We start from the raw sequence: 11,928 nt of genomic DNA, 5'->3' as shown, positions 1-11,928 counted from the left end.
ACCAACTTCGCAGAGTTGTGGTACCAAGCAGGTAAGTGAAGTGAGTCCTTTCAGAGGACTAACTTAGGTACACAGTAGATGTGTAATGAGTTTTACCATGATTACCACCATTCTCTGCAAACATCACTTTCACTTTTTGGTATTCCACTCCTAGGAATGCTTTTAACTTCTTTGATGAGGAAATCCATAAGATTCTGCCGACATAATTTCCCACAGCCAGGGCACCTCCATCTGCACCACTGTCTGCACAAAAACTGTTTCCAGCTGCATGGATCTAAGAGCACACTTGACAGGAGAGTGGGAAAACCAAAATCATGATGTTGGCTAATTGATTTTGGAAGGCTGTTCAGCAATTGGGTTATGATTTCTGAGCAGCATATTGGAATATCTGTGATGGGTGCTGTGGAAAGCTCTGCTGATTTAGCGGTTAAATTCTTTTTTATAGTGAATGAGTTTGTCATTTTATCCCATTTTATGTTAGCTTAACATTGACATTCCTCGTTTATTATTTCCTACCAGAAAAAAGTTCTTAGAAAATCACAAAGGTGCCATGCTGGGAAACGTGGCACTTTCTCTCACACTGGCCTTGCTGACCTGAGCTCACTCTGCCTTTGGGACCGTTAGACTCCAGTTTCCTGGGGAGGACCCAGGGCCCAGTGAACTCTCGGGACCTCAACTACAGTGCTGCTTCTCTCATCTATAATAGTGCTGAGCAGGCTCAGCACAGACCTCTTCTGCTCAGCAGGGGTGCTCTGCTACAGAGGATGAGAGCCCTCTTTCCTTGGTCTTCACAAAACATATCTGCCTAAACAAAGCAAAAGGGAAGAGGAATGGCCTCCCCACCTAACGATACTCTTGTAGCTCCTTGTCCCCAAAATTAGCTAAAGAAATATCAGAATTCCAGAAAGTAGCAGATGTCTTCTCTTGGAAACAGAATTTCTGTAGGTACTCTGCCCCCCACACATTATTTTTAACCACATCACAGGTTTTTTTGTTTTTTGTTTTTTGTTTTTTTTTACAAATCTCACTTGTTTTTGCTTCCTGCATTTTGTGGTCTTGACACACTGTTTTGAAGAAACTACCTTCAAATTTTTTTCTTGCTCCTCAACTATGGTTGAGCAGGAACTGTTAATAAAATGTAGCCACTCAAAAGAAGCACAAAATATTTCAGAATTCTTGCGCATTCTAATTCATGGTTAAGAAGATGAACAGGCATGTACACACATCGGCTTGGTGTGTGGATAAAACCAATCCATTAGTGCTCGGGGGTGGGTGGGCCGTGGTCACTAGTAGGAGTAACTCTCATCGTCATATTCCAGCTCGACCTCATCATCATCATCCAGCAGCCCATACTTAAACTTCCGGTAGACAGTGCCGTCTTGGCCCATGTAGACGATGTCGTCGTCGTCATCATCATCTTCATCATAGTCCCTGTCCCTGTACTCAATCACCTGGTCCTCCTCAAAGCTGGTGTTCTCGTGATAACTGCTCTTGTAGGAATAGGCCTTGGCGGGGTCAGCCAGCTTTTCATAGCGGGCCTTCTGTACGGGCTGGGCGCGGCCCCGAGACTTCTTCCAGACAAGCACAGCGGCCCCCAGCAGAAGCACCAGTATGATGGTGGAGGTGATCAGCAGAGCCGTCTTGGCATGCTCAGAAGCAGGCTTGGCCTTGGTCGGAAGGATGCACTCCTCTGTTGAAAGATGATCCCAGAGGCAAAGGAGAGAGGGAAAAAGTGGGAGAGAAGAAACAGAATTGGGAAAACTGGTTTCTGAGGTGAAGAACTTCAGGTTTACTTTACCTCTTAAATGATAGAATCACTGTCTGTAGTTTTTCTTAGGGGACCACTCTACAAAACTGCCTATGTATCCCAGGCACCCAGTCCTTATCTCAAAAAACAAAAACAACAACAACAACCAAAAAAACCAAGTCCTTCTAGAAAGGTTAGTCTGAGATCCAAAGTCTCCAAGTATCCAACCTTCTCAATCAATTCTTCTATTTCCCTCCTGAGAAAAGGTTTCACTATGGCTAAAGGTAACTCTGATTTTCCTCAAACTGAGTCCTTTCCCAGCTACCTGTCAGCCTGATTCAAGATGACTGTTCCATTCTGCGAGGGCAGAAGGTAATGTGTAAAACTACTGACTCTTAAAGTCATGAGGGGTCGTAGAAATTACTTAGGTCAATTTGTTGTGACAGTGGAGGAAACCAAGGCCCCTGGAGAAGTAAATTGCAGTATTGTCGAAGAGAAGACCTCCTCCGTGGCACACCTGGAATTCCAGTCTATCTAAACTCTGTGAGCCTTTTAGAGACATTAAGGCAAAATGATCTGACAACTGTGTTTTGGCCTCTTGGAATTTCATGGCCATCAGCTGGCGAGAAAAGAAGTACTGTGCCATTTTTAATGCTGTGTGCCAACTTTAGTGATAGGTGATTTTATCCATCATACTTAAGCTTTCTGAGCTCTGCCCCTTCTTACCCACAAGCCTCTGTTTCCTTTCTGTATTGACAACGTGGAGTAATCAAATCAGTGCCACAGAGAGAAAGATTAAGACGTAACTTTAGCAAACAGCTTGTTTTTCTTACTTTGCACTCATTCATTCAGTTGGTATGACTTGACTTATTTACCTAATTTGCTTTCATGTTATTTAATTTAGCTCGTATTTGTAGGAGTATGAAAGATAGTATAAAAAACTAGATAAAATATTCTCAGGCCAGGTTGGAGATACAAGGTCAAGTACTCAGCAGGTTCTCTATAAAGATTTTAGAGCCACTGACCCGCCCCCAGGATTCTTTTATGAGAGATTCTAAGTACTTTCACTGACAGTCTAACTTAATGATATAATCTGCTGCCAGGTGCAATGACTTTTTGCTTATAGATCTGATTAGTTAGAGCTGACTCACCATCAACATCTTTTTTTGTTGTTACTGCTAAACAAGTTTTCTGTTTTATTCTCACTCTCTTTCTCAGAGGATTTTGGCCATCATGTAGAATTTCCTTCTCTAAAGTAATAGCACTCTTATTATTTTATCATCATTACCATTATCAGCACAGAATTTTCCCCTGGAGAAAATTAAAACCAAATGCATAAATAAGCAACTTGTGTGTGGTACTCTGAGGTAAATACTGCCTGAAGGAAGAGAAGTAACATAAGATCCTTTGAGGTTGTTTCACTGAGTGGGATCCATGTGCAGTAATGTCTTACGCTCTATTTTCTGTCATAGGCTGCAGAGTCAGGGCAGCCTCTGTTGATCTGGTGTCTTTGAAGGGGAAGACAGTCTCAAAGGAGCAAGTAAGCAAGAGAAGAGTGTTTGCTGTTTACATCTTTGCCATGTGAATGCTAGCTAGCAAGCACGCTACAGACTGAGCTATGCTCTAGCCCATGAGTCTGGATATTTTTCAGAGTTGCCACAGGTGCCTCTTTAAGAGCCTCCAAGAAACTAGGGAAATTATTAAACAGTTCTTCATTGGAACAAACTTTCAGAAACCACGCTCCATATCCCCACACTTCTGGTTTCATTTAACTGTGCTGACATAAGAAGGGTTATTATTCTTAGCTAGCACAGTGCAGATACTGGACAATCAGACACTAAAGGTGGATATGTGCAAGAACTGCGAAAGCCACTGCTTGCAGAGGTGGAAAATTAATTTTGGGAAAGAAGGTATTAAGAACCTAATTGCAAAAGGTGATAGAAAAGTAAAAAATAGGACTTTCCTGCAATGTGCAAAAATCTCGGTTCAACCCTCACTAGTGCAAATAAATAAATACTAAATAAATCAGTAAGGAACATCTATTTCTGGGCCACAGAATATATTTGAAGAGCGCACAAGCTTGGTGTTGCCATGTGCACATGTAGTCCCGGCTACTCGGGAGGCCGAGGAGGGGGCTTGCTGGAACTCAGGAATTTGAGACCAACCTGGGAAAGATATAGAGACTGCCATCTCAGAAATTTAAAACTGTATGTTTTCCTTCAAGTGAAATCACTCCAGTAAAGATCTAAGTTTGCAACCAATGAGAACCAGAATATCTATGCAGATGGGGTTGGAGGTTGGAAGACAATTTTGGACTGGGAATTGATGAAAGGCATTTTGTGCCTTACCCTTCAATGAAGATATATTTCTAGAATGTCTTAAGACTCTAACACAAACCCTAGATTTGGGCTGACTTACATGGAATGATTCTTCAACAGGATCAGGATAATATTGTCGTCAGCTGCTGTAATAGCTAATCCCTTTCAGGGTTGGGGATTTAGCTCAGTGGCTATGTGACTTGCTCCCCCATTTGACCCCCACTTAATATTACCTGGGTGACTGTACTTGTAATCTGATTGGTTGGCCATGGTTTTGCCCCACCTCATGCCCACCTTGTAATTTTCCATTGGGTCTTACAGTTTTGTCCCACTTTGTACCCGCCTCCCCACATGGCTTTGCTGTATAAAACATCCTTGAAAAATAGGGTGAGTGGACAACTCACTTTCTGGTCCTCTTCTGTCTCTCTTAGAAGCTTTCTTTCCCTTAATAAATTGATCCTACTCAAAAAAAAAAAGGGGGGGGGGTTGGGAATGTAGCTCAGTGTGAAAGCCCTGGATTCGATTCCCAGTACCAATAGCTAATTCCTTTCTTTCTTTCTTTCTTTTTTTTCCCTAGGAGGGAAGAATAAAGGAACAAATTAAACGTATGAAAATGTAATTCCAGGCTTATGTGAACTCTACTCTGGGAAGCAGCAGCACAGTGGTGAAACGACCGTGGACTTTGCAGTCTGAGATTCACATTCCAACTCCACGCGAGCCTCCTAATACTGATGTGGACTGAGTCTGCCAATCAAACCTTTTGAGTCTCAGTCTCCTCATCTGGAAAATGGAGTTCGTAATATCCCTTAAGAAATGGGAAAATGTGTGCAAGGGTTCAGGTACAGTAGGCACAGGGAAGGCACTCATTAGAAAAGTAGCCTCAGGCCGGGTGTGATGGTACACGCCTGTAATCCCAGCACTCGGGAGGCTGAGACAGAAGGATCCTGTGAGTTCCAGACCAGCCTGGGCTACATAGTGGGTTCCAGGTCAGTCTCAACTACATAGTGAGAACCTGTCTCAACAAACCAAAACCAAACAAACAGACAAAGGTAGCCTCATTGATCTTCCTGAGATCTCCTCCCCTCCCACTGCTCCCATGAACTTTCTGAGGCCTTGGCCTTCCTCTGCCCTCACCCATGGTCTCCTGGCAGTCACAGCACTCTTGGGCAGTAGTGGGGTGGGAGGTGTTGCAACACTGCAGGCAACGGCTATCTTCCAGGTGCAGCAGCAGAGGGGCGGAGCACACGGTGCAGTTCTCGGTGCCAGGACCCTTGCATTCCATGCAGCTCTCATGGCATTTTTCACAGGTAAATTTTTCTCCCTGTCAAGATCAACAAGGATCCTTGAGTGCAGGGGGATTAACAAGGCACTGGAGTTCCTAAATAGGAATTTCACCTTGTCTCCATAAGGCAGGAGCCATGTGGGAACTGCAGAAACATGGTGTGTTCTGGGTCCATTTTCACTGTGCTGTGTGTGCAAGAACTAACTGTCTGCTACTTGAGGGACCCAGGCCGGGCCCTGACCTTTGAGATCTGCAGTAGGGAACAGGCTTCCAGCACAATTTCTTATTAAGTGACAGATTCTGTGCTTGGGGACAGCTCAGGTAGGAATTAGCTTTGTCTGGTCCACATGATATAGACTTTCTTAGTATTAAACGTTCTGCATTCATTTCCCATTATATCAAAAGTGTGATGTTTCACATATAATCAGTTCCTAGTTTCTCTTTAGAATCTAGAAGACCTGTCAACGCTGGAGTCCTCACTCCCACATGGCAATGTCGCCAACAGAGCTGAGAGGCATGGCACACATTTGATGCGCTCCTATTTAATGCAATTTCCAGCACTTATTATTGTGTCACCGAGACGCATGAATTCCCACTGTCTGCCAGGCTTGCCACTGACCTAGCATCCTTTCCATTAGTTACCTGCTTAGCTTCTGTGATTGCTGGATTCTTGTGGCCAAGACCCAGAATGATATCAGTGGTGACTCTGTAACTGAAGTAGTTAAATCTCACTGGGGAAGAGTCCAGAAATTAGAAAAAAAAAAGTGGCTTCCCTCCCTGCATGTTGCTCCTTGCCTGGTGCTAGAAACCCGGGTTAGGGAAGATACCTTCTAATCCTACTTCTGCTAACTTTGGAAAACTGGTAAAATAGAAAAGGAAGAATGGCAGAAATGGGCAGCTCAGTGGTAGCACATTTACCTAGCATGTATGTGATCCTAGGATTGATTCCCTGGACTATGATCAGCCAAAAAAAAAGAATGGAAATTGCATCGTTGAACATCTTGGCACATTACAGATGCTGAAGTGTTTCCTCAGCTGTTATTTAATCAAATTTTCTCTGTTTAGTTCCAGTTTTGTTACTACTCATGAGATCTTTAACAGATTATTTAACTTCTGAGCCTCAGTTTCTCCAAACTGTAACGAGGGCTGATACCAGAATTTAAAGAGAGCTCATATCTGGATATGCTAGTTTGAGTTGATGTCACCATGAAGAGTCTTATTCACTTGTTAAATTTTGGAGACACAATTTAGAAATTAGTGGACTCAAAAAATCCATGGCTTTTATGCAAACAGATGAATCCGTCTTACTACACTATGAAGAAGGGCAGGAAATGAAAGAGAAACACGTGTGTGATTCTTGCCTTATTCACATGTTTCTGGTTAGACAGTACAGGGTCAAAGAGAAGACAGTTTGTGCTCCTGAAATAACATTCTCATGTAGACTAAAACCTCTAGAATCATGAAAAACCACGAGAGGGTTCATTCTGAGGCTCCTCTCACTCTATTGCCCCATTATTTATCTTAGATCTGCTCAATTCCTGTGAAGTCTACAGTAAGGGCAGCACTACTATTTCATTATTCATGGGAAAAGATTTTACAGTGTTTTGTGGTGAACACTTTTAAACTACAGTGAGTGATGGAACTTTAGGGTTTTCTGATTGTTCCAATCGACATTCAGAAACTGAGTTTATGTTCCTTTCTAGAGGGGACGGAAGACACCCAGGCCCAGTTCTCAGTACCTCTCCCACTCTGTATTTCCCCACAAAACAGTCCAAGGTGCACAGTCCTCCCATGAGGTGGTAGTTCCACACACAGGACAAGCAGTTCAACGCTCCTTTTCCTGAAAGCAAAAAACAATTCCAATTATGAGACCAACCTCAGATTTCAACCTCTGGCTTGGTTCCAGAACACTCAGGAGCAAGGAATACGTCAAGTAAATTGAAGAAGATATTGATAGAGGATATTTAAAAAGGTCTACAAGGCAAAGAAAAGACTTACAGATTATCTCCTTAGTCTTGTCTACATATACTCTCAGTCTGGAAATTGAGGATTCGGAGATGACATATTTTATAACAGCAAGAGAAGAAGTTTTCAGAGAGTGATAAACCATGCAGAAAAGTTTATAATACCTTTCTTTGAGCTGATTACTGTTTAACTATGAGGAGGATGACAGCAGCTGGTATAGGGGATCCCAGTCTGCAAGGGCAGGTCTTGAGTTGAGAGTTCCTCACTGAGAAACAGCACTGGACCGGGATGTGAAGTTCTAAGGCTGAAAAAACTAGGAATTTTATCCAGTGATTCTTACTTCTGGAAGAGGTGATAGTGGAGATAGATTCTTTTGGAACTCTCTTAAAAACTATGACCTCTCTTCTCAATTTTCCATCCTTTTTACTTCTCATTTTTTAACTACATAAACACTACCAATAAGACTCAATCATGCAATGCCACTCATCCAAGGTTACAGAGGCAATGGTCAAATCAAGATTCAAACTCAGGTTTGTCGACTCACAGTACAGTGCTTTTTCTACCACTCTTATCTGCCTTAACTCTTGAATCACCAAATAGGGAAGCTCTGATTCTAGAACCTGTTCTGGGTGGAGACAACATCTGTCTTTCCTAATGCAGACATTCCAAGAACAACTGACCCAAATATTTCCTTTGTGCTTACTTGAAAGAGTTGGGGACAAGAGACCTGAACTCCTATCCATTTTATAAGGAAGGCCCTGGCATTCCCCTAGTAATTTAAAGCAGGAATATGGCAGAGATTGGCACAGAGCACATTCAGATAAACTGACTTTTATTGTCTGATCTGAGAGTTTAATCCTTTTTGTTGTCTCTATTTCCCTTTAGGATTTTTTGACATTGGGATTTGAACCCAGGGACATTCTCCCACTGAGGGACATGCCCAGCCCTTTTTATATTTTATTATTTTGGGACACTGACTTGCTAAATTGCCCAGGTGGGACCTGAACTTGTGATCCTCTTGTTGCAGCTTCTCTAAGTGCTTAGATTATAGATTTACAACATTATGCCTGGGTGAACTTAATAATTTATAATGTTTCTATGAAAAAAATGAATTCTGAGCACTGAGCATCTTAAAGAATAAACCATTAGGACTCAACTGATTGTGAGGTAGGGGGTTGTTTGCAGTGGTATAAATCCACAGCTACTCCATTTTCATTTTAGCTCGAGCTTCACACAGAATTTCTGCATATTCTGGAACATAATTGTGGTCTCTGATGAAAGAATAAAATTTTTACCACCATCTTTTTTTTCCTCTCCCACAATTTCTTAAAATAAAGCTTAGATGGCTTACTCCAATGTTTTAAATACAAAAAGTTTTATTTTAAAAAAAACTTTTGTTTTTAATGAGGAGAAATTAAGGGCATGTGAAATCTAAAACAATGGAATTCACAGAGTAGAATGCTGATTATCAGAGGCTGGAGGATTGACAAGAACTGAGAAATGTTGCTTCAAAGGGCACTAAAGTTTCAGCTAGACAGGAGGAATAAGTTTCTGGAGATCATTTATTGTATACCATGGCAATTATAGTTAATAATAATAATACACTGTCTATTTTATAGTTGCTAAGAGTAAATTTTAAATGTTCTTATGACATAAAATGAGAATTATTTGAAGTGAGACTAGTTAATGAGCTTGATTTAATCCTTACACATTGTGTGTGTATCACAACATCACTTTGTAGCCTCTATATTTATGCAATTATAATTTGTCAGTATACAGAAAAATAAAATAAAGGTGTAAGAAAACCAGAGGGTATATTCTCCACCACTGAGTTACATCCCATCTTTTTGTTTTTAATTAACACATAATAACTTTAAATTTATGGAGTACAACATGATGTTTTGATGCATGTATATGTTGTGTAATGATCAAATCAGGGTAGTTAGCATATCCATTAACTCAAAAATTTATTGTTTGAGTTCAAAAGTCTTCTTTATCAGCTGTTTAGAGATACACATTATTATCAACTACACAGTCACTGTACTGTGCAGTAGAACACTGGGAGTGTATTCATCCGGGCAGTAACTATGATAACCTCTCCACCCTCATCACCCCTCCAGCTTGGCTAAGGCCCAGATCCTGTGGTTCAGCAGCAACTCCAGTTACACCCCATGTACTGCTCTCCTGGAAATCTGTACACTTGGGACTGGAAATCATTCCAAAAGGCAGCCTGCTAATTTCCACAATGTTGTCTCTTGCTTTCCAATTTAAGACCCTACATCTATTATTGCTTCTAATAGCCTTGGGGTTTAAAAGACAGGCATTTTCATATTTCTGTCACATTAAGAATAGTTCACGAGGGGGTGAAGGGAGGGCAGGGACAAGTGGAAAAAATGAGAACCAAGACCTGTCATGTGAAGGTACAGGATCCCAATGATGAATGTAACTGTACTGTATACCTAAAATGTACCAATAAACTCAATAAAAAAGAAAAAAAAAAAGAATAGTCCACCACCTGCTCTTCCTCACACCAATGAACTCAACAAATGCCGAGCCACCCCTGGGGTGTCTGTGAGTGTTAACTCTGCTCAGACTCTGAGAGGTCACTTGTGGAAGTTAGGTGGCTTTGGGTCTACAACTTGAACTTTAATTTCAAGTAATCTTATGAAGAGGATAAGCAAAAGTTAAATGTCTGACTGCAAGGAACGAGCTAGTCATGGACGCACCAGTTGCATAAAAGCTACATATTAGGCCCCATGAGTTCTGCTCTTCACTCTCTTGACCATCAGTGTGTTTCAATAGATTTCTTTTTAGCATCCTATCATTAATTGGTAGTTAAAAGTGAATGAAATATAATTTATTTGGTAAATGGCTTACATAGTTTTTTTTTTCCTTTTTGTTTTTGAGGCATTGCAGGTTGAATCTAGGGAGCACTGAGCTACATTGCCGGCCCTTTTAAACTTAAAAAAAATTTTTTGAGACTGGGTCTTGCTAAGTTTCTATGTTTCCCATGTGGGACTTATACTTGTTCTGTGTAGCTGGAATTATAGATGTTCACCACCATGTCCAGTCCCAGTAAACTTTTCTTGATTCTTTCAGGCATTGTCATTTCTTAGTATGATTGCAAATGTTTTAGGAAAGACTTCATCCCTTAGTTTTTCAACCCAGTTTATAGGTCAAGAGGAAAAAAACCGTTTCTCAGATTTTGTACACCATATGTTGTAACAGCAGAGGACAGATCAAGATTCACTAACCAGCTGTCTTAGTTACTTTCCTCTTCTATGGGACAAAATACCCAAAATGCATAGGTTAGAGGAGATTTAATCCTCACCATTAAAAAAAAAACAGCCTTCCCACAGGTCTGGGTAGCTGCGGCCTTTGTCGCAGGCCCAGCCATCAACGCCCAAGCACCAGCCAACAAGATGAACCTGGGAGAGAGCCTCTCAGCAGGGACATTGCAGTGTCCCACGCCCACATGGACCCCACCCATGGGTCTGGGTAGCCACGGCCTTTGTCGTGGGCCCTGCCACCAATGCCCCAGCACCACCAACACTCCCCCCCCAGATCTCCTGAATGTGCCAGTCCATGGACCCACTCTGCAGAGACATAGCTGGTTATAAAGGGTGATTTTCTGAGCTCCCAAATTCGAACATCTGTAAGAAGGGGCAGGGGAAACCTGTGATAAAACTGTCTGAAGTTCAACCCTGCAGGAGGTTGGGGAGCTCAAATTGGTCCTTGTGGCCTGAGGTCAGTCTGAGACATGGGGCTCTGCCTTCAACTAAATGAGATAGGGGGATATGGTTCTGCACATGGCTGCACATGACATGTATTATGACAGCAGAAATATAGTCTGAAAGAGGCCCTTCAAAGTCTTTTTTTTTTGTCCTCTTCTTTCTTTTCCTCATTCCACTCTGTAAATTCTTTTTTCTATCCTCTTTCACCAACTCAGTCTCTTGCACCACCATGTTGGCCCTCACCTCCCTTTCTGTTCCTGCTCCTGCCCTAATTCAGATTTCTTCTTTTATCATTTTTTCTTTTTTAGCAATGTTCTCTTTTTTCCATCATTGAGCCTCACTCAAAGGTCAGTAGTTTCAAGGGAAAGTGAGCCCCTATAGCTGTTAAGGGGATATATTCTTGTCCTTATACTTGCAGTCCATCTATCCATTTTGAGTTTTACAGTTTCCTAAAGATTGTGTGGTCACTCTGCATCCTCTGGCTTCACTTGAAACCTTCTCCAGTTCTTTTACTTGTTTACTCTTCTTGTCCTAATTAGGCGTAGGCCCCCATCCCAAATAGTAAATATACCATATTGAGGAGTTTGTCCACTGCAAACATATTTTGGGCTGCTTCCTGATTTTAATTTAATTCGCATGATTGGGGGGTGATGGATTGATGACTACCACAAGAGGTCAATTTGCAAGAGGTAATTGATCCTGTTGTGTTGCTGATTATATCGATTGGGATAAGGGTTAGGGATTGATTTGACAAGTTGTTTTCTCTGATATTGTGAAAGTGAGAATGTCTATGAGTCACTAGAGAGTCAGGGGCTGAAGTGCAATGATATCAGGAAGATTTAATAACCCAGAGATTGAATGAAAGACAACCCAAAAGCAAAA

General features: G+C 41.6%; 1 protein-coding gene across 1 annotated transcript in view; it reads right to left on the bottom strand.

The window, feature by feature from the left end:
• Window positions 1-518: 518 nt before the first annotated feature.
• Window positions 519-11,928, bottom strand: part of Pcsk5 (proprotein convertase subtilisin/kexin type 5) — a 410,777-nt gene continuing 399,367 nt past the window's right edge. The window contains exons 38-40 of the mRNA XM_033757658.1: window positions 7,087-7,187; window positions 5,200-5,386; window positions 519-1,690 (exon numbers count right to left, since the gene is read on the bottom strand). Of these exons, the coding sequence (XP_033613549.1) occupies window positions 1,287-1,690; window positions 5,200-5,386; window positions 7,087-7,187 (692 nt within the window). The 3' untranslated portion in view covers window positions 519-1,286. The remainder of the gene's footprint in view (window positions 1,691-5,199; window positions 5,387-7,086; window positions 7,188-11,928) is intronic.

The sequence above is a fragment of the Fukomys damarensis genome, unplaced genomic scaffold (genome assembly GCF_012274545.1).
Source record: "Fukomys damarensis isolate Sample0158 unplaced genomic scaffold, DMR_v1.0_HiC HiC_scaffold_31, whole genome shotgun sequence".
Lineage (NCBI taxonomy): Eukaryota > Metazoa > Chordata > Mammalia > Rodentia > Bathyergidae > Fukomys > Fukomys damarensis.
This window is presented reverse-complemented; position numbering and strand designations above follow the sequence as displayed.